The sequence below is a fragment of the Lynx rufus genome, unplaced genomic scaffold, assembly GCF_022079265.1.
Source record: "Lynx rufus isolate CCGP_SWC_20201006 ecotype Redwood Valley unplaced genomic scaffold, mLynRuf1.p SCAF_39, whole genome shotgun sequence".
NCBI lineage: Eukaryota > Metazoa > Chordata > Mammalia > Carnivora > Felidae > Lynx > Lynx rufus.
In genome coordinates this window covers 2921715-2944860 of record NW_025814855.1, presented here as the reverse complement: position 1 = coordinate 2944860, position 23146 = coordinate 2921715, and the positions used below count along the sequence as shown (strand labels likewise).

Here is a 23146-nt window from a genome sequence, read left to right as displayed (position 1 = left end):
TGTGCTGGGCCTCATTTCTTCTTCCGACCTCTTTTTGGGTGGAAGAACAAATTAGCCATCTCCACTCCCCAGAGAGGGAAAGAGCCTCCCACTGTCTGACCTCAAATAACACTAACAGCGCCCCGCTGTTGGGCCTAGACTATGGCCAGGCGCTGGGCTGAGCGTTTTGCCAGCACCATATCAGTACATCCTCACAACGAACCTAAAAGGGATCATAATCTCCCCACTTTGCAGGTGAGTAAACTGAGTGGGGTTTGGGGGAGGAGCGGCCAAGATTGGGTGGGAATGTTCCAAAACCAGCTCGTAATCACTACCACAGGGCTAGTGGTGGTGGTGTTCCAGATCCCCGCCCCCCTCCTCCCGGCCTGGGAACCGTGTGGTCGGGCTGTAATGGTGGTGCACACACGGTGGGAGAAGTGGCGGGTTGCGGGGATCCGTATGGCCAGTTCCCAGGGTTTCGTTTAAAAGGATTCTCCCGGCAATTCAACTTTCCTGGTTGTCTCCTTCCCTTTCCCGGGCCCCACTCCGTGCGTCGCCATCCACTCCGGGGACCCCCGGAGCCTGCTGCTCTCCAGGAATTGGGAGTTTCTTGACGTTCCCTGCCCAGGCTTCGCGGAGGGCGGGGTAGCGCGACAAGGGGCCGTCGCGCAAGTGCAGCCCGGGCCTTTGCCGCAAACGGCGGGCCTCACCTGGGGCCGGAGACTCCCGCAGAAGCGCAACGACCCGCGGACCGAGCGAGCGCCGGCGTCCCTGCCCGCCCCTCCGACTCGCCACCCCGCCCCTACACTCGGGGCCTCTGCCGCCCCGCCCGCGGCGGGTGGGCGCTTCCCTCCACTCCCCGCGACACTTTGCAGACGCTCCCCGGCGCCGGGCATGGGCGCCGCCGCCGTCGGTCCCCTGGCCGGATTCCGCGCGCGGGTGGGTGAGCGCGGGGCCTGGCCCCTCCGACCCCGGGCACCTGCGGGCGGGGGGATGGTGGCCACATCAGCACCCGCGGCCTAGCGCATCTCCCGCTGGGACCCCCTGGCAACATCGCTCCCCCTCCCACCCGGGGGACAAAGGGCGGGGGCGGGGGCGCATCCCCACGCGTGACCTTCCCCCGCACTGCGCACGCGCCCCGCCCCCTCCACCACGGGGGAGGGGCCCTGTTCGCCCACACGAGTGCGGGGGAGGGGCGTGGGAAGGCGCTCGCGTGGGCCGGACCCCCACCCTATGCCTGGAAGTTGGGGCACGGTCTCCTCCCCCCCCGCACCTCTCGCCTCTTTTGGCCCCGAGGTGACCCGTGATGAGGGTCCGACCCATTCGGGCCAGGATGTGTCCGCTCTGTCGACCCCGCGGGGAACCCACTCCTCCTTCCCTCAGTAGCCCGGGGTCTGGGTCCCCAGCCCCCTCATTCCCTGGGAGCCCTGGAGTTTGAAACCCCGGGTGTCCCCGCTCCGTCCTGAGGGTATGGGTCCCCTCCTCCCTCAGACCCAGGAGTCCCAGCCTTCAGCACCCCCATTTCCCCAGCCCTAAGGAGTTGGGCCCCACCTCCCGCGGGATGTCCCTCCATCTGTGGCTGCCGTTTCTGTCCAGTGCCCCTGAGGCGCTTAGCTGCCCGGGTCCGCCGGAGGTCGCGCCATGAATGACCGAAACAGCCGGAGGAGGACACGTGAGGAAGCTGGGACCCTGCCCCGACCCTGGTCCCACTGCTGCCCTACCCATCCCTGCCCTTTCCTCCCCAGGGCTGCTGTGGTTGGGGGCTGGTCCGAGGCGCCTGGGGCCTTCCCTGGGGTGACCCCTGGCCTCTCCCCTCCAGTGAAGAAAGACGATGAGGCCTTCGAGATCTCCATCCCCTTCGATGAGACGCCCCACCTAGACCCACAGATCTTTTACAGTCTGAGCCCCTCTCGGGGAAACTTCGAGGGTGAGCTGGGGGGCAGGCTCGGAGGGACCCCAGGCAGCTGGGGTGCAGGGCCCTTGAGGCCTGGGGTGTGACCAAGCCTCCCCGCTGTCCCTAGAGCCTCCGGAAGCCGCGTCCCCGACTGTGGCCCTGATGAATGGGGTCAGGGCCCAGCTGCATATGGCCCTGGAAAGGAACTCCTGGCTACAGAAACGCATCGAGGACCTGGAGGAAGAGAGGGATTTCTTGCGTTGTCAGCTGGACAAGTTTATCTCATCTGCCCGCATGGATGCAGGTGAGGCGCCTGATGATCTAGTCCCTTGGCCCCTACCCAGGCCCTGACACCCAGCTCCGGCCCTTCCTGGGGATATGGGACCCTCCTCACCTACACCCTTCCTTTTGGTGGCCCAGTGGGGACCTGGCATCGTTATCTCCTTCTTACTTCATGGTGGTCTCCAGGACCCCAAGCCCAGCTTCCTTCATGCTTGATTCCTGCTTCTGCTGATGGGCAAGACCCTGTGGCCATCCCTTGCCCCAGATAGTCAGGGCTTTCCTTTCCCAAAATTTAGCTCCTATTTTTGGAGAGTACAACTGCTGTTCCTTTCCTCATGATGTTCAGCTCCTGACTGGCTTCCTCGCAGGACCCCGTATTCCCCTGTGATTCACACCTGACACTTTGGGCAAGGGGTCTGGTCCCCCCCCCCCCCAACACCTGTGTTATTGAGGAGCTCTCTGGTTTGGAACTCCCTGTGGCCTGGGTTGCTGATGGGAACCTATCCAGGATGTTTGGCCCAAGGGCCTCTGAATTTTCTTGGTGAGAACCCCAATACCGGATGTCCCCCCAGCCCACCTTGTGGTGGTGGCCCCTGCATCAGAGCCTCAGATGCTCACACTGTCCAGGTGAAGGTGGGTGCCTGACTTTCCCAGTGCACTAGACCCAGAGCCTGGGATTTCTCTCAGGGTCTGAAACCTCTTCCCCAACCAGGGTCTTGCTTCTTGGATTTCTAGAGTCTACTCTTCTGGAGGTCCCACAGAGACTCTCCTGAGGTCCTGTCTTGGTCCTCTCAGCTCCTCCTCCAGACTTCTTGCTGTCAAGTTGGAGTCAGAGGAGCATGAACCCATGCCCCACTCAAGATCTCTGCCCCCAAATCCAACCGCCTGCACTGTACTCAGCCATCTTGGTGGAGACTGCAACATCTATATGCACTGTCTCTTTGGGGATTCCAGCCCCGGTTGAGGCCCCCCCTCTCCTGCGGACCTGTGTGTGGTGTGACATCTGTCTCCACCTTGCAGATGGACTTCCTGCCTCCTCTCCCCTGTTCTGGAAGTTCATGTGTATGTGTCCCTCTCTCTCTACCTCTCTCCAGAGGACCACTGCCGGGTGAAGCCTGGGCCCAGGCGGGCTGAAGGGGATGGCCGGGGTGGGGCTGGGGGTGAGGCCTCAGACCCTGAGTCTGCGGCCTCCTCGCTCAGCGGAGCATCTGAAGAAGGCAGTGCCGTGGAGAGGAAGAGGCAGAAACAGAAGGGAAGTGCTGGCCGGAGGCGCTTCGGGAAGCCCAAGGCCCGGGAGAGGCAGCGGGGTGAGCAAGGAGCAGGGATGGGGGGAGGGGCCTGCTGTGATGCCCCAGGAGGCCCTCCCTTCTCCCCTAGCCTGGTTGTCCCAGCCTGCCCGTGGGGTCCTGCTCTGCGGTCCCTCCTCACCGGCTTTGCCTCCTGGGGTCACCCTGCCCTGAGCCTCAGGCTCCTCATCAGTAACATGGGGAGGGGAGAAGGCTCCTCCTTTTCCCCTGGTGCCACTGTCTCACCATGGCTCCCAGCTGCTCCTCATCCTGATTCCCATTTTGTTCTGCAGTTCTTCCTGTATTGGGCTCCCCATCTGCCCTTGCCCCATCTGCCTCCTGTGTCCGCCTCTGTCCCTCTCATGTCTGTCTCTGTGCCCCGGCCCGGCCCTGCAGTAAAGGATGCAGACGGTGTCCTTTGCCGATACAAGAAGATCCTGGGCACCTTCCAGAAGCTGAAGAGCATGTCTCGGGCCTTCGAGCACCACCGAGTAGATCGCAACACGGTGGCGCTGACCACACCCATCGCAGAGCTTCTCATCGTAGCCCCCGAGAAGCTGGCTGAGGTGGGCGAGTTCGACCCCTCCAAGGAGCGCCTGCTCGAGTACTCGCGCCGCTGCTTCCTGGCCCTGGACGACGAAACCCTTAAGAAGGTGCAGGCCCTCAAGAAGAGCAAGCTGCTGCTTCCCATCACCTACCGCTTCAAGCGGTGATTCTGCCCCACCTGGCCCGGGACACGCCCTTCGGCCCCCACGTCCCTCCCTCCTCTGCCCCTCGTGGCAGTGGCAAGCGTGTGCATGAGTGGTGTGCTCCTCCAGAGGGCCTGGCGGGTGGGCGGCGTGTTTCTGCGTTCGCCTCCCCTCGTCCTGCAGATCCCCACTCCTGCCCCGGGTCCCTTGTGTATAGATCTGACTCCCTCCTTGCCTCTCACGTTCCTAGCATCCTCCCCTTCCTCTGCATCCCCTGGGGAGGAGTTCCAGTTAGCCAGTCTCCCAAGAGCTACTGCCCAGGGGGTCGGTGTCTGCGCTTTCCTGAACGTGGGCACTCCTCCCCCGTGAGCTGCACCGTCCTGCCCTCACCGGGCCCTTCCTCGTGGAGGAGGGGGCGGGAGGACTGCGAGACTCTTTGCGGGGCCGGGCCCTGTACATACCCCGTGTCAACCCTCAGCCCCGAGGAGAGGCTGGCCCACTCTGCCAGGAGCTCCCCATCCGCATCCCGGACTGCCCCGAGTCTACGTGAGAAAGAATTATTCAGAGAATTTAAATTAAAGAGAGAAGATAAAATTTGGAATAAAGGAGGCCCGGTCTCTTCTTGGAGGGGGTGGCCGTTGCCTCGGAGACCGTGACGGGGGCTCCGGGGAGCTCCGAGGAGCCGGGCGGTCAGGCAGGAACCCGGAGGTTGGGGAGACAGGGTGTAATTAGCACCCCCGGAGGGAGGGCCGGGAGGAGCAAAAGCAGCTGTGCCCCAGGGAACTTGGAGGGGCAGAGCTCGGGAAGGGAGGCGTCAACACCACCCGCGGGCCTATCTCGACTAGAGGCGCTGGGGCAGGAGACGTGGACTCAATGACCGCTGGCAGGAGCGACCGCAGAAGGGGGAAACTGCACATCCGGGCGGAGGCTCCTGCGTCCGCCCGCCAGGAGGCGGTAGTGCTAGATTACCGCTTTCCGGAAGTGCCCCCTCCGTTGCCTGCTGCGCCTGCGCTGCGGGAGGGGGCAAGTGCGCTGACGCGGTTGCCACAGCAACCAGGAGCGAGCGGCTTTGCTTAACGGCCTGGAGTTCGGTACCCTTCTCGGAGGAAGGGAAAGCCTCGCGCACGCGTGCTAGGGGCTCTGGAACCCACTTGCCTCCCGGAACAGTGAGAAACCTCGCCTCAGACTGATCTCTACGCAGGCGCAGAAGGCCATCTCGCGCCCCTCCTCTTCCACCTGCGCAGGCGCACAAAGCCGCGCTGGCAACCTCCGCAGCGGCCGCGCGCACCCTTCACCTCGCTGGCAGCTTTTGTCTCGCGCAACCTTCTGAGGCCCTCCGCGAGATCGGTCCTTCTTTTCCTCCACTCTCCCCACCCGGAGAGCCAGGTGCAGAGAGCCGGGACTCCGCCCTTTTTCTGTATCCCTTCTCCTGACCAACCTCGCTTCTGTCCTCCCTCCCTTTTCTCTTCCCGAAGCCGGAAGGAGCCGAAGCGCCGCCGGAAAAAACCGAAGCTGTCTCCCGGGAGTGAGGCCTTCCCGAAGTGGTGGCGGAAGGAGCCGAAGTTCTCCGGCCGGGGAGGAGCGAGTGAGTGCAGTGTCCGGAAAGAGCCGAACCTTGGCATCGGATTTAATCCTCTGGCTGGGTCCGAGAGCGAGTGCTGGAAATCTACAGAAAGTGCAGAAGTTCCGCACGGTTAGGATTGATTGTTGGAAGTAGCTCGATAGGGTCAGCGGAGAAGAGCGGGGGAAATCTGCTGGAGCAGCCAAAGACTGGGACGGTTTGAATTGTCGGAAGAAGCCGAACCCTTGGGGTGGGGGGGCTGGGCGCAGAGGAACGCGCGGACCTACGGAAACACCCGAACGTTGAGGAGCTAGTTTCCGAAAAGTTACGATAGCCTGGGAAGCCGGTGAAATCCTCGCTTCGGGTGTTTCCGGAATCAGCCGAAGCAGCCGCTCCCGATTTCTTCTACGGTCCGGAAATAGCCGACGCTATTTGGAGCCAGGCTCGGGCAGGGGGGAGGGACACCTCGTGGGCGGGCGGGCGGGCGGGGTGAGGGGCGGAGCCGGGGCGGGGCGGGGCGGGCGGCCCGGGCTTGATTAGGTAGGAGGCGGCGGAGCGCCGGCGGCGGCCGGAAGTAGCCGAAGCGAGCGGCGGAAGTAGCCGAAGCGGCCAGAGCGGGCGGGCGGCAAGGCGAGGCCAGAGCTGCACAGGGCCCTTACGCGGCCGCCTCAGCATGTCGGACTTCGACGAGTTCGAGCGGCAGCTCAACGAAAATAAGCAAGGTGAGGGCGCTGGGGGCACGGGGCGGCGGGCGGGGCGGCTCCGGGCCTCTCTCCGTGTCCCCCGCCATTTTCCCCCCCTCTCTTCCCCCTCCTTTCAGGGCCGCGCTGCGCACCCCCCACCGCTCCGTGGCGCGCGCCTGGTTCACGTGACCACCCGGCGTGCCGCCGCGCGCGGGAGGGGAGGGGAGGAGAGAGGAGGGGGCGGCGGGAGCGGGTCCTGGACGCATGCGCGGCGCGCGCCGTTCTACACCCCACGTGGTCCGCGGCGGAGGCGGCGCGGACCCGCCGGGTGTTCCCTCGCGGACTCCCCATTCTCTTTTCTTTTCCGTTCTTTTTTTTTTTTTTTTTTTTTTAAACTGAAAGATTACAGGTATCAGATCCCGCAAAGCCTCCTTTCTTTCCCGCTGCCCCGGCACTTCCGCTTCCGGCCGGGCCAGCGGCCCGGGTCTCCACGCCCCCTTTGTTCCAAAATGGCGGTTGCTAACCCCCTTCACGTGGGCCCCGGCTGGGTCCCCACCCGGGTATCGGCAAGCGTGACGCGGTGTGGCTCGTGAGAGAGGACACGCGTGTGTCCTTCCGACACGGGACTTCTGGGAGTCCCGACGGTCGCGGGGTGTTTGCGTCTTGTCCCCTCCCAGCTAGAGAGCGGCCCCTGTGTCCGGTCCAGTCTCAGGGCACAGATTAAGCCTCCTAAATCTGGTCGCCGTGGAGATGAGGGCGGGGGACGTTACCCCCGGTGGTACCGAGTTAGCAAGGCGTGGGGTCGTGCTGGTGCGAAGCAGCACAGGGGCTGCAAGAACGTCCGGACGACGACAGTCGTTAGGCGCTGCAAAAATTCGTCCTGTCTTTAGGTCGTTTTGAGAGCGAAGGTGGGGGGCTTGAGGCAGAAGCTGCCCGCGTTGGGAGGCCTGAACGGGGGGCGCAGCGAACCCTGTCCAGAAGTCGGTCGGGGGTGGCTGGCCTAGGAGACAGCGTCTGGGGAGAGCGCACATGGGGTGTCTGTTTCTACGTGATGTGGGCTTTGGAGTTGGGCGTTCCTGGGTTCGGACACCTCCTTTGTTGCCCAGCAGCTGTGCTGCCTCCGTATTTCTGTGTTAGTCTCGTCGGGGTTTGTACGTTGACTCTTTGTTCTGTCACTGCGATTTTGGAATTAACGAGGATGGTAGTAACGATCCTTGATAGTTAAATTCTGGGTGCTTGTCAAGTGCCAGGCACTTTGTTAAGCCCTTTGTAGTTTTTCTAAGTGGATCCTTGTAATCGCCATGTGATGCTGATGATTTCCTCCCTTTTGCAGACGAGAAAAGTGGCTCAAAGAGTTTAAACACTTCTCCCAGGTTTCAGCTGGTGAGAGGCAGAGCTGAGGTTAAATGGGGGTAACGTGTACGAACGTGTGGCGTGTGGCTTGGCATGTGTGAAGTGCCTAGTAAGTGACGCCTCTTCTATTGTGCAAACGTCCTTAGTGTAATACTGAGGGGAGAGGCGTGTCTTCACTCTCCTAACTGGCACCGTCAGGGAAAGGTGTTTTTCAGATGTTTTCTGCCAGGTGCTCACGCACTTGGGGTAGGTACAACCTTTGTCTAAGGAAAGGTTGGGTTGTTTTTCCGGGGTTTTATACACGTTGGTAAGGCAAAAAGCTGAAACCCTCCTGAGTCTGGCTGGCTGCGAGGCCAAGTTGCAGTAGGCCGGGCTGCCAGGTGGAGCTGATTGAGTTCTTCCACGAGGTGCTGGCGCGTGTGCTGCCTGGGTTCTCCCTGGGTGTCCCCACTGGCACTGGGAGGCCACGCTCGCAGCCCTGGCGTGTCCCCTGGGTTAGTGGAGCTGTTCCCACAACGTGCCCACAGCATTTTGAGCGGCGAAGCTCCTTTTCTCGTGTTGGAGGCAGGAAACTCTGTCCACGTGTTGCCTTGCCTGTCGATCTTTGTCTTTGTGGGCCGGCCTCTGAGCTTCAGCCCCTGCCTGTGTGTGCCGCACCTGTGTCTCCAGGGAATTAAGTTCCTTGTCTGATCTCAGCCGCCACCCCTGCAGGCATCACCATTTCCTGTTGGTCCCTCTGCCTGCTTGTCTGTTTCAGAGCCTCAGCCGCAGGAAAAGTGCTTGGGGCTCACACCCTGCTCCTCTTACAAGCGTGAAGCCAGCGGTCCAAGGCCACAGCTCCTCCCTGTGCCCAGTGCCAGGCCTCCGTGTTTGTCTTTTACTTCGTGTTGCTTCCAGTTTTTTATTTATTTATTTTTTTTACTTCTTTAGTTTTCAAGGAGATAATGATGTTGTCGTTAGTGGTTCCAGGCAGACCCTAGTGAGTTCTGCCTGCTTTGTGTTAAGATGTGTGCCCAGGTGTTGATAACTGTACTTGCTGATGTTACGTTGTTCACATTCAGGCTTCACTCTTCTGTTGCTTTTTGGCCACAGGCAAGTTACACGAGCTCCTTGTGCCTCATTTTTCCTATTGAGCGGCCACAGTGTTTTCTCAAAGCAGTGGTGAGGATCGAGAGCAAGTGGGACTAAGTACGGAGCCTGCTCTCAGGAGCATTCTGGTGTTTGCTGCTGTGTGTTTTCTTCTGAGGTGCTTGGAAGGAGCACCTTTCCTGAGTGGTTCAGGAATTGAGACTCAATCTACAGGAAGTTCACATTTAATTGTCTGAAGAAGCGTATAGTATAAAGTAGTACGGGTGAGGCCAAAGTCCACTCTAACGCCCTGTCCTTATTGCCTCTTCCTTTTTCTGTCCCTGGACATGGGTAGTTGGGGAGTCCGGGGTGTCTTTGAACTAAGGGTGAGGAAATATACTGTGACAGGGCCTGCACCTCCTTCCCAGGTGAGAGGTCTGTTGAGCAGAGGTGTCTGGTTTTACAGGCAAGGCTGTGCTCTGTTCTAGGCGCCACCCGAAAAGTATGAGCCAACTGGGGGCTGGACCCTGGTTTCTCTTGTACTGGCTTTGAGGGACAATGGGCAGGTAGGGGTGGTTTGGGATGCCAGCCTGCGAGGGGCAGTGGGCCGGAGTGGGCAGGGCACACTCCTCCTGGCACCTCCTCTTTAGCCCAAATTCAGGAAGGGGCACCTCCCTAGAGGAGGGACTCTTGTATTCTTCACCTGGTTGGGAAGGGACTGTTGGGTGTCTTGGCTTTCTGGGGCTATCAGATCTCTGTCTGGTGCCTGGGGCCTGATGGTGGGGCTGTGGGTGCCAGCTGGTTGAGGAGGTCTTTCCTGAGGGGTCGCCAGTTTCCTTCATTCAGGAAAACATCATTGGGTCTCTTGATTCCCCAGCCTCTAGCCCTGCCCCTCTCAGGGACGACCCTGGGGTCAGGCCCCTCAGCCCTCGAGGGGGACCAGGAGCCAGCCTCCTCTGTCTTCTCTGGCTCCCCAGCTCCTCCTGAGCGTCCTCAGGTATCTTACACCCCGGGGGCATTTCCAGGCCCTCTCCCCTCAGGTAACCAGCTCCCGTCCCCTTGGTCCCCTAAGGTCCCTGGATTTGCTTGTGGACCCAGGAAGCCTGCTATCTCCCCTCCTCCATCGAATCCCTTCCCCTTGGGGGTGGCCTCCCTGGGGCTTGGGGCATAGCCACCAGTGAGCGGGTGGGCTGGGCCGTGTCCTCCCTCAGCTCAGTCTCCTCCCCCTCCCCCTGGCCCAGAGAGAGACAAGGAGAACCGGCACCGGAAGCGTAGTCACAGCCGCTCTCGAAGCCGGGACCGCAAGCGCCGGAGCCGGAGCCGCGACCGGCGCAACCGGGACCAGCGCAGCGCCTCCCGGGACAGGCGGCGGCGAAGGTACCAGGGCTGGGGGACCCCTGGCTGGGCACAGGTGGGGTGAGCCAGCGTGGGTGTAGGGTGTCCCTGCACAAGTACCTGGGCCTCTGTGGCTCTTCTCTGTGTCTGGGGGAGGGGTCTGGGGCTTGTCTGTCTTGAGTTCAGTTGTTTCTAGGGTTTAGTTTCTGATGGGTCGGTGGGGGCAGTAGCTTCTTGGAGGTGAGTCTAGTGTCAGGGCATCGACTGTTTCCTTGTTCGTGAGGGCTGCCCCAGCCCGTCTCCTAGGGCTCCTTCCTTTTTCGCCCTCTGCTGTCTTTCTGTGGTTCTCTCGGGATGGTCTTCTGAGGCCTGTGCTCTGCCTTCTGAGAACAGGGAGTTCTTGGAGGGGGGGGGGCAGCGTCTCCCCCCCGCCCCCCACCTTTAGCTGCCTTCTGCTCTTCTAATGCCTTTTCCCTTCCCAGGGTCCCCTGTTTGTTCTCTGTCCCCTTAGGTGAGGAAGGGTGGGCAGGTGGAAGTTCTGCTTCGTTCCATCTCAGTTTCTCCAAGTAGAAAGTGGTCTGTGTGGCCCTTCTCGCGTAGCTCCTCTTTCCTGGGATGGGGGGGTTGGGGGGAATGGCAGGGCCGAGGGGGCCTGCTTGTTGCTTGTTCACCTCGGCCCTGCCCCCAGCCCTGGGGCTCGGAGCCCTCGGGGAGGTGTGGCGTGTGGGGAAGACAAGGGTCCCCAGTCACCCCTCCCCATACCTTTCCCTCCCACCCCCCAGCAAACCTTTGACCAGAGGCGCTAAAGAGGAGCACGGTGGATTGATGTGAGCTTCTCTTCCTGCCCCTTCCACTCCGACGTCCCCTCCCTTTGCCCTCTCCCCCCTGCACCCTGCCCTGTCCTTGTCCAGCCCTGGCCCAAGCACTGCCTTGAGACCGGCACCTCCCCCAGGCCTGGGTGCGGCCCTGACCCAGATCCTCTCCCTTCTGGAGAGTGCTGCACTGCTGGTGGGGGGCTGGGGGGCCTGGGGGGGCTCACAGGCCCACCTTTGGTCAGACTGAGGTTGTCCTGCCCCACTCTCCCCTCCCGCCCTCCCAGTCGCTCCCCCCGCCACGAAAAGAAGAAGAAGGTCCGTAAATACTGGGATGTACCGCCACCTGGCTTTGAGCACATCACCCCCATGCAGTACAAGGCCATGCAAGGTGGGCTGGGGCTGCCGCCTCCTTACTTTAACTTGCTGGGTGGTTGAGGGAACAGACCCTGTTCTTGGTGGGTGGGGTGGTGAGGGACGATGAGGTTCGTGCCCTGGGCTCTCTGGCTTCTGCCTTTCTGAAGCCTCCCGTGGAGTAGGTGCTGGGGGCCTGGATGAGGCCTCGGTGGGACTGGTCCATGTGGAGCCGCCCTCCCAGGTGTGCGGTGGTCCCTGAACGGGGTGGGGGGTGTAGGGGATTGCCCTGTTGCCATCTAATCCTGTTGTTCCCCTCTTGAAGCCGCGGGTCAGATTCCAGCCACCGCCCTTCTTCCCACCATGACCCCTGACGGCCTGGCTGTGACCCCGACGCCGGTGCCCGTGGTCGGGAGCCAGATGACCAGACAGGCCCGGCGTCTCTACGTGGGCAACATCCCCTTTGGCATCACTGAGGTACTGCCCGCCCCCTGCCTTTTCCCTGCCCCTACCCTCTCCCCGATTCCCCTACCCATTCCTCCCCTCCCCCCCTTCCCTCCCCCTACCTGCACGGGTCAGATTCTGCTCCTGCAAGGCCCCCCGGCCCCCTCCCAGATGGACCGATGGAGTTGAGCCAGCCAGGGGCCGGGCTGGGGGTGGCCCTCTCCCTCCCTCCTCTTCCCCTCTCCCGTCTCCCCTCTCCCAACCTCCTCCAGCAACCCAGGGATCAAGCACACACGTAACGAACCTACGAAAATCCACGAGTCCGTTTCGAGAGAGACAGAGAGGGAGACTCGCACGCGCGCATACACACACACACAGACACACACACACACACGCACACACACGCACGCTCCCCTCGGTTTTCTCTGACACGTCTCTGGTTCTCTGCCGCCTGTTCCCATCCTCTCCCCACGTCCCTCCCATGGTCGCTGCTCTTTTGTTTTTGATGGCCCTGACCTCCCCTACCTTCCCCACCGCTCCTCTCCCCTCCCCCTCTCCCCAACCCCTTCCCATGGCACCCCGAGAATCCCGAGATCAAAGAGTTGTTTCCATTTCTCTTTAAAGTGAAATATTGTGGGGCTGAGATCCCTCGTAGCAACAAAAAGTTTGCTACCGTCGTCGAAGGCAAGTAAGGTCCATTCTGACTTTCTCAACCTGCACTTTGCTACGTTTGATAAAGCAGCCCCCGGACTCCAGGGCCAGATCCCGCCACATCACTCTTTTCTCCTCCCCTCCCGCCCGCCCTCCCACCCTTGCCCTCCTCTCCTCCACCTTCCCTGTCCCTTCACTCCTCTTTTTCTCTGACTTGGTGCTCTGTGTCCTTGCTGGGTTTTTCTTTCTTGCTTTCCTACTGCTTTCTTCTTGTCGCTATTGGACTTTTTTTTTTTTTTTTATGTTTCGTTTTCTGTTCTATCTCGTGCTTTTTACTCTCTTTTTGTTGTCACTGTCTCCCTGCACTTTTCTTGAATGATGTCTCTTCTCTGGTTGGGGCCCCTGTGGCCTGCCCCACGCTCCTGGCCTCTGGCTGTCTCTTGCTTCTGCCTCCTTCCTCCCTGTTCTCCCATTTTTCTACTGCTTCTGTTCCTACTATTGATCTCTCTGCCCCCATCTCTATTTCACTGTTCCCTCCCTTCTTCCACCCTTCCCCACCCCCTCCCTTCCCCTCACCCCCAAACCCGTCTGTGTCTCCCTCTCTCACCCTCCCCTCCTCTCTCCACCTCCCTTCCCCCGCCCCCCCCTGTCTCCTATTCCCTCTGCAGGAGGCCATGATGGATTTCTTCAACGCCCAGATGCGCCTTGGGGGGCTGACCCAGGCCCCTGGCAACCCCGTCTTGGCTGTGCAGATTAACCAGGACAAGAACTTTGCTTTCTTGGAGGTGAGCTGGGTGCACGGTGGGCTCAGGGAAGTGTGTGTTCCTCCTGGTCCCTGTGGCTCTGTAGCACAGAGCTCTTGTTTGCCCTAGGCCCTTTTGCAGGCTGTTGTCTGCTGGGTTCCCTGACCCTCACCACCCGCTTCTCTTGCAGTTTCGCTCCGTGGATGAGACCACCCAGGCCATGGCTTTTGATGGCATCATCTTCCAAGGCCAGTCGCTGAAGATCCGCAGGCCTCATGACTACCAGCCCCTGCCTGGCATGTCGGAGAACCCCTCTGTCTACGTGCCTGGTGAGTGGGGGACTCGTCCGCCCTTCTCTCCCCGACCCAGCCAGAGCTGCTTGGGAAGTGGTGTGAGTGCTTCTCATCCGTTTCCCCAAACCTTTAGAGCTTGGTGTCCTCCCCGCTTGAGGATGCACAGCTCATAAGTGGCAGAGCCAGGGTCGTGGGAGGCGTCGAGGGAGGTGAGGGGCTTGCAGCCTGCCTGTCGTTCCTTTTCTGGGACCTGGGAGGTCAGTGTGAGCACAAGCAGGTCAGCGGTTTGCAATTGAGTTCCCAGTGTGAGGTCGGCATCTGGGTGTTCCCTCCTATTTTGGTCCTAGTTTCTCTTCAGTCTCGTGCTCCGGGCCGTGCCCCATAGCTGTGTCCGGTCCTGGTCAGTAGAGAGCACGGCAGACCTGGGGCCAGCAAGCTTATTCTGCAGAGGGTCGGAGAGTGAATGTTTTTGGTTTCGTGAGCCGTACGTTTTGGTCACGACTGTTCTGTGGCGATGGTGTAGTCTGCACGCAGCCTCCTGTGATACCTAATTGAACGGGTCTGGCTGTGCGCCACATCCTTTATCGGTTACGCTCGGCAACGTTTTGGTTTCATGAAATACCCACGGGTCCTGCAGTAGCGGGAAGTACAGAAACAGACAGCAGGCCTGACTCGACCTCCAGGCTGTTTGCGGGCCCCTGTGGGCAGACGGGTGTAAGTGAGAATTGGGGCCTCTGTGGGAGTGTTGTGGGCTTGGGGGAGCCAGTTCCGTCATCTCAGGCCCCTGGAGTTCTCCCAGGAAAGGTGGGTGAGCACTGGTGCTCTGGGTGGGGAGCAAGTAAGCAGTTGGCCGAGGCTTTGCACCGAAGGACACCTTTTAGAAATTGAGTCCACCCTTGGCAGAGTCAGGGACGTGGAGTCCCAGGGAGGCTGGCAGGCGCCTCAGGACTGGAGGCTGGTTCCCCAGCTTGTCTCCAGGGTCTTCCGCTGTAATAATTTGGTAAATTCAGTGGATTTCTTTAATTCTTTCAAGAAACGACGCGTGACACATGCTGACGCACTCTAAATGCACAGCCTCATGACCTTCTTTTTGTGCACGCATCTGTGGGACCGTTTCCCAGGTGGAGCTATGAAATATTGTTTTTTGTTAAGTAAATTCAGGATGTTATATTTTTATAACCGGTTGCTGCTGCCTGCTGCGTCAGGCTCTGCCCCAAGTGGGCTGTGGGTCATGTTAATATTTGTGACAGCCCTATAGTAAGTACATGGTCAGCAGGTGACAGGTAGGAGGCCACACGTAGCTTTCTGTTTGTTTCTTTAAAGTGGGCTCCTGGGGCACCTGGGTGGCTCAGTCGGTTGAGCATCTGACTTTGGCTCAGGTCATGATCTCACGGTCCGTGAGTTCGAGCCCCACGTTGGGCTCTGTGCAGAGCCTGGAGCCTCCTTTGGATTCTGTGTCTCTTTCTCTGCCCCTTCCCAACTCACGCTCTGTCTTTGTCAAAAAAAATGAATAAATACTAACAAGGAAAAAAAAAAATTTTAAAGTGGGCTTCAAACCCAACATGGAGCACAAACTCACACACCTGAAATCAAGAGGCACAGGGGCGCCTGGGTGGCGCAGTTGGTTAAGCGTCCGACTTCAGCCAGGTCACGATCTCGCGGTCCGTGAGTTCGAGCCCCGTGTCAGGCTCTGGGCTGATGGCTCAGAGCCTGGAGCCTGTTTCTGATTCTGTGTCTCCCTCTCTCTCTGCTCCTCTCCCGTTCATGCTCTGCCTCTCTCTGTCCCAAAAAAAATAAATAAACGTTGAAAAAAAAAAAAAAGAGGCACATGCTCTACCAACTGAGCTAGCCAGGTGCCCCCTGCCTGTTTTTTAACGATTTATTGGCACATAGCCCAGCCCACTCATTGCTTATTATCTGTGTTTTTGTGTTGGAGTGGCCAAGTTGGGTGACAGAGATCCTGTGTCAGGACTGTGTGACAGACTGAAAATATTTGCCGCCTGGTTTTTCATTGAAAGGTTTGCCTGCTGCCATTGTGGAGACTGTGAGCCCATCTCAGAAGGCCAGCAAGGCAAGGGCATGATTAGTGGTCTCCCAGGGGACCTGGCTCGTGTCCAGAGTCGTCACTCTGCCATCTTCTTGTGCTGCCTTCTGCGCGTGTCCTTCACCCTGTGGGAGTGGACATGTCCCATCCAGGGACAGCGGCTCGGGGTGGTCTTCCCCTTGATGGAGGGGCTGTTGCTGTGGTTAAACAGCTGAAGGGTCACTCGTGGATCTTCTCACATGAGGTTTGCCTGTCCAGAGGGGCCTGGGCGGGTAGTGGGATGTCGCAGGAAGTGTGAATCTGTCTTCAGGTTAAGCATCCTCCGCTCGGGCTTTTTCCATGGTGAAGTTCACGTTTTGATCTTTGCTTTTCAGAAAAAAGTAAGTCAATCTTACTATATAAAGAGGCTAAAGGGGAAAGTGTTTGATAAAGTTCAGGTATTTGTGGTTGGAAGAGAAACAATTCAGGAACCTGGAAAGTGACTTCCTCGTCTTGATGGAATCGTGTTGACTTGAAAGTAAATACGCATCACCTGGAGTCATGAAACCTTAAATTCGTTCCCACCAAAGTCAGGCCCAGCTGTTCAGTGCTGATGTGGGGGTCCTGACTATCCTTTAAGATAAGAAGGGGGGAGGCAGGGAGAGCCAGAGCTGTCTTTGGAGGCAGGAAAGCACAGAACCCTTTGAGTTTGTGAATTTAGTTTGGCCCTCCACACCTTCCCGCTGCCAGGCTTTGTGCTGGGTGCTCTCCCCCACTGGACTCCTGCCAGCGGGGCTTCGCCTCTGCACCTGCTCCCTCAGCAGGGCCCTGCTCTGCCAGGCTCTGTGGTTAGCGCATGTAGCAGGGTCCCTCCGCTGAGGAGGAAGTGCACGAGAAAGGATTGCTTGGTCGTTGGGGGTACAGCATGGCCTTTGGGAGGAGGTGAGGCTTCAAGATTGAGGATGAGAGGGGAGTGCCCCGTGGCCCCTCTGAGGGAAGAGGTTGTGTGATCAGGGAGGAGCCTGCCCGTTGTGTTGGGAGGGGATGTTGCCGAGAGCTTGATTTTGGGCACCAGGACTGACCTGGGCTCCCAGTTTGCATCACCCTCGCGTGAGTCCTTCTGCCCAGCTTCAGAACTATTGTCCACACGGCGTCTGCAGCCACTGGGGCCTTGGCATCTCGCTGATCCTGGCCAGCCTTGCCTCAGGCCCCGTTTTAGGTGTGGGCCTTGTGAGTCATTCTCTGTTGTAGGTGTGAGGTTTCTCCCTGGTTCACAGATGAGAACACTGAGGCTCAGGGAGGCTCACTTGGGGCTGCATCCTGGGTTTGAGCCTCCGTCCCCGATGCCCTCGGCACTGTGTGCTTCCCTGGGGTGCCTGGCACAGCCTGGGCCTGATGGCTGAGGCGCCCCTGGCTCTGGCACTGCCCTGTTGGGGTGATGAGACTCCTGCCCGTGTGCTTGTCTGCCGTCGGTCAGAGCGGTGGTGCCTGTGTAGGCAAAGCCCGTAGCTTGCTGAGAGCTACCTGTGGGGTCGTGATTGATGGGGGCGGGGGGCGGGTGCTTGGAGGCCCCTCTTTCTGTCTGAGTGACTGCAGGGGACTCATTCCTTCCTGTGCCTTAGTCTGTTGCGTTTTGCTGCGATACGGCTTTGGAGAGCATCAAGGCATCAGGTTTCACGAGTTTGATGTGCAGGGCCTGGCCTGTGGCCTCTGCTTATCCTTCTTCGGACACCGTGGTGGTGCTCGGCTCTGGTGGTCAGAGGGGCTGGGGTGGTGGGAGAGGGCATACCCTGCTTTGGGTCTGAGGCCCCCCTGTCCCTCCCCAGGTCAGGAGAAAGTGGGGCGCAGCCACTTGGTGCGGACTGCAGAGGAGGGCCAGGTCATGCAGCCATTGAGGGAGGGTCTGGACTTGGAAAGTCAGGAACCGGTCCGGCTGGGTGGGTGGTGTTTCCCTTCCTTCGAGCCCTGGGTAGCTCACACCTGATGGGAGCCTCTGGGAGGTGTTAGGACCCTGGGCTGAGCCACCTGGCAGGCCCCTGAATCCAAAGACGAGTGGAGACGGTAGGGTTGGGGTAGACGCAGAGTGGTCGTTAAAGGCACTCTGCTGGTGTGACTGCACTGTGACAGCCCTCCTGGGCTCCAGGGTCTGGGTACTGAGTGAACTGGGCACGTCCCTGCCCTCGTGGACCCTGGACCCTGAGCAGCAGGCCTCTCCGAGGCACTCCCTGGTCTGCTGTGTGTGACAGTGCCGGGCTGTTGTAGTCGTGAAATGTGCAGGACCACAGAGGAAGGGACCGAGGGTCAGCCCGAGACCTGAGCTAGACATCGGGTGGTAGGGAAGAGGGTGGAGCTGTGGCCTGAGAGATGTGGAAGGGGGGTGGGTGTGCCCGTGGGATGAGCGCAGACATGACCTGCCGTGGTTGGTGGGTTTGGGACATGAGCTTGTGTCTTTGGGGCTCCCACCGGGGCTGTCTGCTGTCGTGCCGCCATGCGCCCCAAGGAGAGCTGCTATTGGGGCGCTCGGAGGCTGGGCAGGTTTGGGACACCCGTTTCTGTCAGCCGTGGCTGGCCTGCTTTGCCTGGGGTAAGCTTGTGGGTGGCGGGATGTGGGCCTGTTGTCACCACAGCAGGCGTAATGGGCCTGTCCCTGTGTGCTGGGTAAAGCTCCTGCCTTGGGGACCAAAGCCTACTTACTCCCCTTTTCCCCCAGGAGTTGTGTCCACCGTGGTCCCGGACTCTGCCCACAAGCTGTTCATCGGGGGCTTACCCAATTACCTGAATGATGACCAGGTAGACCCCTCGCCTCCTCCTGACTGCTCCCCTCCCAGCCTTTACCCAAACCAGCCCTGACAGAGTTGCGGCCCTGTCTCAGGTAAAAGAGCTGCTGACATCGTTCGGGCCTCTCAAGGCCTTCAACCTGGTCAAGGACAGTGCCACGGGGCTCTCCAAGGGCTATGCCTTCTGTGAGTACGTGGACATCAACGTCACAGATCAGGTGAGCCCCGGGCCCCTGGTGCTGCTGCGTCCGTCCTTGCCCTGCACCTTGCTCTGTGTCCACACTGGTCTCCCCTCCTCTGGATGGGCGGGAGGAGGCTGGCCTGCAGTGGGGCCCTGCGTGGGGGACTTGAGCCCTTTCCCTCGGTTCTGGCTCTTTCCAAGCTCTGACCCCTTTGCCTTCCCCTCTCCCCCACCAATGCCCGGCTCTGGGGTATTGGGGCTTGTGGGGAGGTGTCAAGCTCCTGGCCCCTAACCCGCACCTCTTCGCCGCACCCCCCCCCCCCCCCCCCCCCCCCCGCCCTTCAAACACAGGCCATCGCAGGGCTGAACGGGATGCAGCTGGGGGATAAGAAACTGCTCGTGCAGAGGGCAAGTGTGGGAGCCAAGAATGCCACGCTGGTGAGCCCCCCGGCACGTCATTTTCCATTGGCTAGAGGGACACCTGGGGGTGGGGTGGGGTGGGTGGGGCTGGGAGGAGGTCCTTCTAAGTCTTTGGCTCTGGCTTTTTGGTGGTGCTGAGTGGGCAACTGAGCCTTACAGGGGCAGGGCCTGGTTTTCCCTGGGTAGGCCTCTGGGCAGCTGGTGTGGCCTTGGCTGTGACTGCTCTGCCCTTTGCCCCACAGAGCACCATCAACCAGACCCCCGTGACCCTGCAAGTGCCAGGCCTGATGAGCTCCCAGGTGCAGATGGGCGGCCACCCGACTGAGGTCCTGTGCCTCATGAACATGGTGCTGCCTGAGGAGCTGCTGGACGACGAGGAGTACGAGGAGATTGTGGAGGACGTGCGGGATGAGTGCAGCAAGTATGGGCTCGTCAAGTCCATTGAGATCCCCCGGCCTGTGGATGGCGTCGAGGTGCCCGGCTGTGGAAAGGTGCGTGTGTGTGTGTGTGCGTGTGCATGCGTGCGTGCCCACCCTTCCCCTCACCTTTCCCCGCATGGTGTGGTGTCCCTAGGGAGTGTGGCCCCGCAACTGTCATAGCTTCGGTCTGTCTCATGATCTCTCGCAAGTCGTTTGGTCTTGTCTGTGCGGTGGGGAGAAAAGTGCTGACCATCGGTCTCAATGGCAGCAAGCACGCTTGTGTCTCCTGGGTGCCAGGTACTCACTAAGCTTCCCTGTGCGACTCTGGACTCCCACAGCAGCCTTCTGGGCCCTACCTCAGAGGACACAGGCCATACAGTCACGTTTCCCAGCCCACTGAGGCATGTCACTTCTGGCCCCCTGCCAGGAGTCTGCACCTTCTGCTCTCCTTGGGAGGCATGAAAGAGGGGGTGACTTAGGTTCATCCAGCCACTCACCTAGTGATTCAGGCTTTAGCTGGCCAAGTCCTGGGGCCAGCCTTGTCAGACAACATATCTGCCACCTTAGGTGGTACCTGGGAAGGGAGGAGGAATGCTCTGGATGCAGTGTTGAGATTGGAGGCCAAGAGGCAGTATTAAGCAGGCCCAAGTGACACCAGGTTATCCCAGCAGGCAGGTAGGGTCCTGGCCAGGGAGCCCAGTGAGCATAGATCTGGTATCTTTGGGGACAGTGACCAGGCAGCCTGAGCAGAATAAAGCAGATGGGATTGGGGGCTGAGGCCCAGGGTGGCAAAGCAGCCCCAGAGGAATGTCGGGGGTTCTCTGCAGTGAGCGGTCTGTGGCCTGGCACATGGAGACGGTTCGTTAGAATAAGGTAGGGGTGGCCAGGGATTACGGAGCCGGTACCTCCTCTACCCTGCGGGGCTGGACTCCGCAGCCTGGGAATTTGGAGGGGGCAGAGGGGGTAGTGGTAAGATCTCCGGAGCTTTGGCAACTACCAGCTTGTGATCAGCTCGGTGAAAGATGGTGATCAGGCGGACGGAGAGAAACAAGTCCATGGATTTGAGAAACACATTACCTGTAAATGCCCACTGATTTGAGTTATGCTGCGGGGGGAAGAGGAGTCCAGTAAAATGCTCAGACTTGTGGCTTTGGTGATTGGGTGGAACTGGCAGATGAGAAGGAAGCGAGGGAGTTGAGCAGGTTTGTGGGGGAGGGGGTCAGTGTCGATGGGCAGGTTGACCCCTCAGCAGAGATGTGTCGGAAGCCGTGAGCAGGACAGAGCTGCGTCCCAGGCATGAGGTCTGATAGAAGTGTAGGTGTCGTCAACATACTGACCCCTGTTTTGGTGTCAGCTGGATGAACTTGCCCAGGAAGCAGTGGAAAGAGCATCGGGGGCCAAGGGACGACAGGGCTTGGGTGAGGGGAGGGGGCGGATGGGCATTATGTCCTCTCCCGTTTTCCTGCCCAGTCCTCACTGTGTGGCAGAAACACCCACTCCCCGCATGTCCTTTGCAGTCAGTGCTATGACAGATGCTGGAATGGAGGCTGGCTCTTGAGGGGCGGAGTAAATACTTGTGGGAAGGATGAATGGGAAGACCTGGCTGGTCTCTGGGATCATCCTGCCTCTTTTGTTTTGAAACTTTTCATTCTCTTCAAACATTTATAAGAGTGGAGTTATCGTAGTGGTGTATTACGGTACATCATTTAAGTTGTATTGAGCATACATAGCAGCGTTGTGATGCCCCATCACCCAGCTTCAGGTTGTCCATATCTAGTCATTCTTAATTTCTGTATTTAGCTTCCCAGTTTCCCTTTTTTTTCCTAAAATAATTTAAAGCAGATTTCCAAATTTTACCTGTGACAAGGGCGTTTCTATAATATCTGAACTTACTATTTGGGGCCTGGTAAAACTTGCTTTGGGTTTTGTGCTGTGTGCTTTTTGGATGTTCAGCTCCATTCCCAGCCTCCACCCAGTAAATGGAAGCACCTCCTAGATGGTAGCATTGGATCCCCCTTTGTGACCACCAAAAACGTCTCCAGACATTGCAGAATGTCGCCTGGGGACACACACGCTGGTTTTGAGAAGTGCTGCTCTAAACGTTTTAACAGATCATTTCTAAAAAAAATCTTAATGAAGCTACAATACTGTTATTACAGTAACAAAATTATCCTGAGGATGTATTTAAGTTTGTGTTCAGATTTCCTTTACGTTTCAAAAGACTTTTTATACTGTTTAAGGATCCATGCCATTTTGTTTAATAAAACTTTATCGAAATTTATCAGTTCTACATAATTGTCTCTGCCCCCCCCCCTCCCCCAGCCATTTTGTTGAAGCAATAGGTCAGATTTGTATTAACAGAATCCCATATTGAGAATTAGGCTGGTATTATCCTCTCCCTCCCTCCACTTCCTGTAAACTGGTGGTTTAAACAAGATGAGAAACTTCGTTGGGTCAAATAGCTGGGATTTTTTTTTTTTTTTTTTTTTTTTTATCACCTTGGGTTTGAATCTTAATTTCTGAGCTTCCCTTCATCTGTCCTCTGGGGAGAACATGGCCCTTGGGGGGAGCTTGGGGAGCACCCGGCACAATGCCCAGTACAGGGAAGACATTCCACACAAGTGACCTCTTTCCTTGGCGAGCGTGCAGGTGTCCCATGTGACTCTTGACTCTAGCTCCCCTCTGTTCTTTCTCACTCTGCATGCCTCTTTGATCCTAGGGTTCTGCAGGACGTTGGCCAAATGCTCCCAAACCTGTAGCGAGGCCCTCTCCCTCCTGTGGAGTTCTGGGTTTTGGGTAGATGCTGGCTGGTTGCTCTGACTGAGCCAGTTTGTCCTTGGAGGCTGAAAGGCCACCTTGCCTTCACAACCGGTCTCTTATCCCCGCAGATCTTCGTGGAGTTCACCTCTGTGTTTGACTGCCAGAAAGCCATGCAGGGCCTGACGGGTCGCAAGTTCGCCAACAGAGTGGTTGTCACAAAATACTGTGACCCCGACTCTTACCACCGCCGGGACTTCTGGTAGAGGTGGAGGGGGAGGGTGGGGGAAGGGCTGGCTGGGGGCTGCTCCCCCTCCCACCCCCCCTCTTTTCTCCCTCTGAAGAAGATGGGCAGAGGAGTGACAGCCGAATGACAGCCGGCAGCAACTGGAATGGCAGCAATTAGGGTGGGGTGGGGGTTGGGGTGGGGAGGGGAATTGGGGAAGTGCGCGCACAGGCCCACACAGACACATGCACCCAGACACAGAGGGAAGGGGTCGGGATGGGGAGGGGGTGCACAGCAGGGCGGGGTAGGACCCCCAGAGCCCCTCCCCAAAACAGCCTCTCCTCCCTTTTACCCTCTTTCTCCCCTTCCCCACCGTAGAAACATAGTGTGTTTATATTTTATGGCCAAACTATTTTGAATTTTGTTGTCCGACCCCCAGAGCCCTGCCTTCTCCCTTTCCAGGACCACAGCTCCCGTCCTCTTGGCCTCTGGTCCTCTCCCTGGTGCCCGCCCTCCCCGGTTTCTTACGTAGTTGATTCTCTTCTCCTTAGTCTTCCCCGACCTGTGCCCCAGCCCCGTGGCCCCGTCCCTCTCCTCTCTGTGGCAGTTTCATATTTGCTAAGACGAATTTGCTCATTAAACATTTTGTTGTATTTTACTTTACGGAGCTGCTCTGTGTCCGGTGTGTGTACCCCGCGCCCCCACCCCGGTCGTTGGCCCTAGGCTGCGGGCGCCTGGCTGTCCCTGCCCTCCGGCCGTGGCGCCCTTGGCGCGCCCTGCCGGGCACACCCCCGCCTGCGTGGCCGGTTGCCCGGGGCAGGCGCTTGGGGGCGGGGCTCCGCGTGTGCGCCCGCTGGGCAAGGAGAGGGGGCGCCTAGAGCACCGCGGGGTGCCGGGGTTGTGGCCTCGCGGGCCC

The 23146-nt window shown here is 59.1% G+C and overlaps 2 protein-coding genes and 1 long non-coding RNA gene across 4 annotated transcripts; 2 read left to right on the top strand and 1 right to left on the bottom strand.

Annotated features, from left to right (window-relative positions):
* Window positions 1-1344: 1344 nt before the first annotated feature.
* CCDC106 (coiled-coil domain containing 106) lies at window positions 1345-4731 on the top strand. Its single transcript, XM_047094342.1, has 5 exons — window positions 1345-1651; window positions 1799-1906; window positions 2001-2177; window positions 3250-3462; window positions 3838-4731. Exons 1-5 carry the CDS (start codon window positions 1621-1623, stop codon window positions 4152-4154), a joined length of 846 nt encoding a protein of 281 aa, XP_046950298.1. The 5' UTR covers window positions 1345-1620; the 3' UTR covers window positions 4155-4731.
* Window positions 4706-6195, bottom strand: LOC124522754 (uncharacterized). The gene is made up of 2 exons (XR_006964835.1): window positions 5975-6195; window positions 4706-5796 (listed from the first exon to the last, which is right to left on the bottom strand). It is a non-coding gene; the product is annotated as an uncharacterized LOC124522754 (long non-coding RNA).
* A 22-nt stretch (window positions 6196-6217) lies between these two features.
* U2AF2 (U2 small nuclear RNA auxiliary factor 2) lies at window positions 6218-22893 on the top strand. Of its 2 annotated transcripts, none has more exons than XM_047094340.1 (12): window positions 6218-6413; window positions 10037-10172; window positions 10913-10957; window positions 11230-11333; window positions 11622-11773; window positions 13060-13176; window positions 13325-13463; window positions 18161-18240; window positions 18323-18445; window positions 18760-18858; window positions 19071-19319; window positions 22136-22893. In XM_047094340.1, exons 1-12 carry the CDS (start codon window positions 6365-6367, stop codon window positions 22268-22270), a joined length of 1428 nt encoding a protein of 475 aa, XP_046950296.1. In that variant the 5' UTR covers window positions 6218-6364; the 3' UTR covers window positions 22271-22893. The 2 variants fall into 2 exon arrangements, with proteins under 2 accessions (XP_046950296.1, XP_046950297.1); XM_047094341.1 differs by having other exon boundaries at window positions 6219-6413; window positions 18760-18846.
* The last annotated feature ends 253 nt before the right edge of the window (window positions 22894-23146 follow it).

What these genes read in the sequence shown, in the direction of transcription:
- CCDC106 (XM_047094342.1), top strand. Translation starts at nt 1,621, where the DNA reads ATGAATGACCGAAACAGCCGGAGGAGGACAC. An exon ending in CTCTCGGGGAAACTTCGAGG is followed by an intron (nt 1,907 to 2,000) that starts GTGAGCTGGGGG and finishes CGCTGTCCCTAG; the next exon opens with AGCCTCCGGAAGCCGCGTCC. An exon ending in ATCTGCCCGCATGGATGCAG is followed by an intron (nt 2,178 to 3,249) that starts GTGAGGCGCCTG and finishes ACCTCTCTCCAG; the next exon opens with AGGACCACTGCCGGGTGAAG.
- U2AF2 (XM_047094340.1), top strand. Translation starts at nt 6,365, where the DNA reads ATGTCGGACTTCGACGAGTTCGAGCGGCAGCTCAACGAAAATAAGCAA. An exon ending in CGGGACAGGCGGCGGCGAAG is followed by an intron (nt 10,173 to 10,912) that starts GTACCAGGGCTG and finishes CCCACCCCCCAG; the next exon opens with CAAACCTTTGACCAGAGGCG. An exon ending in ATTACCTGAATGATGACCAG is followed by an intron (nt 18,241 to 18,322) that starts GTAGACCCCTCG and finishes GCCCTGTCTCAG; the next exon opens with GTAAAAGAGCTGCTGACATC.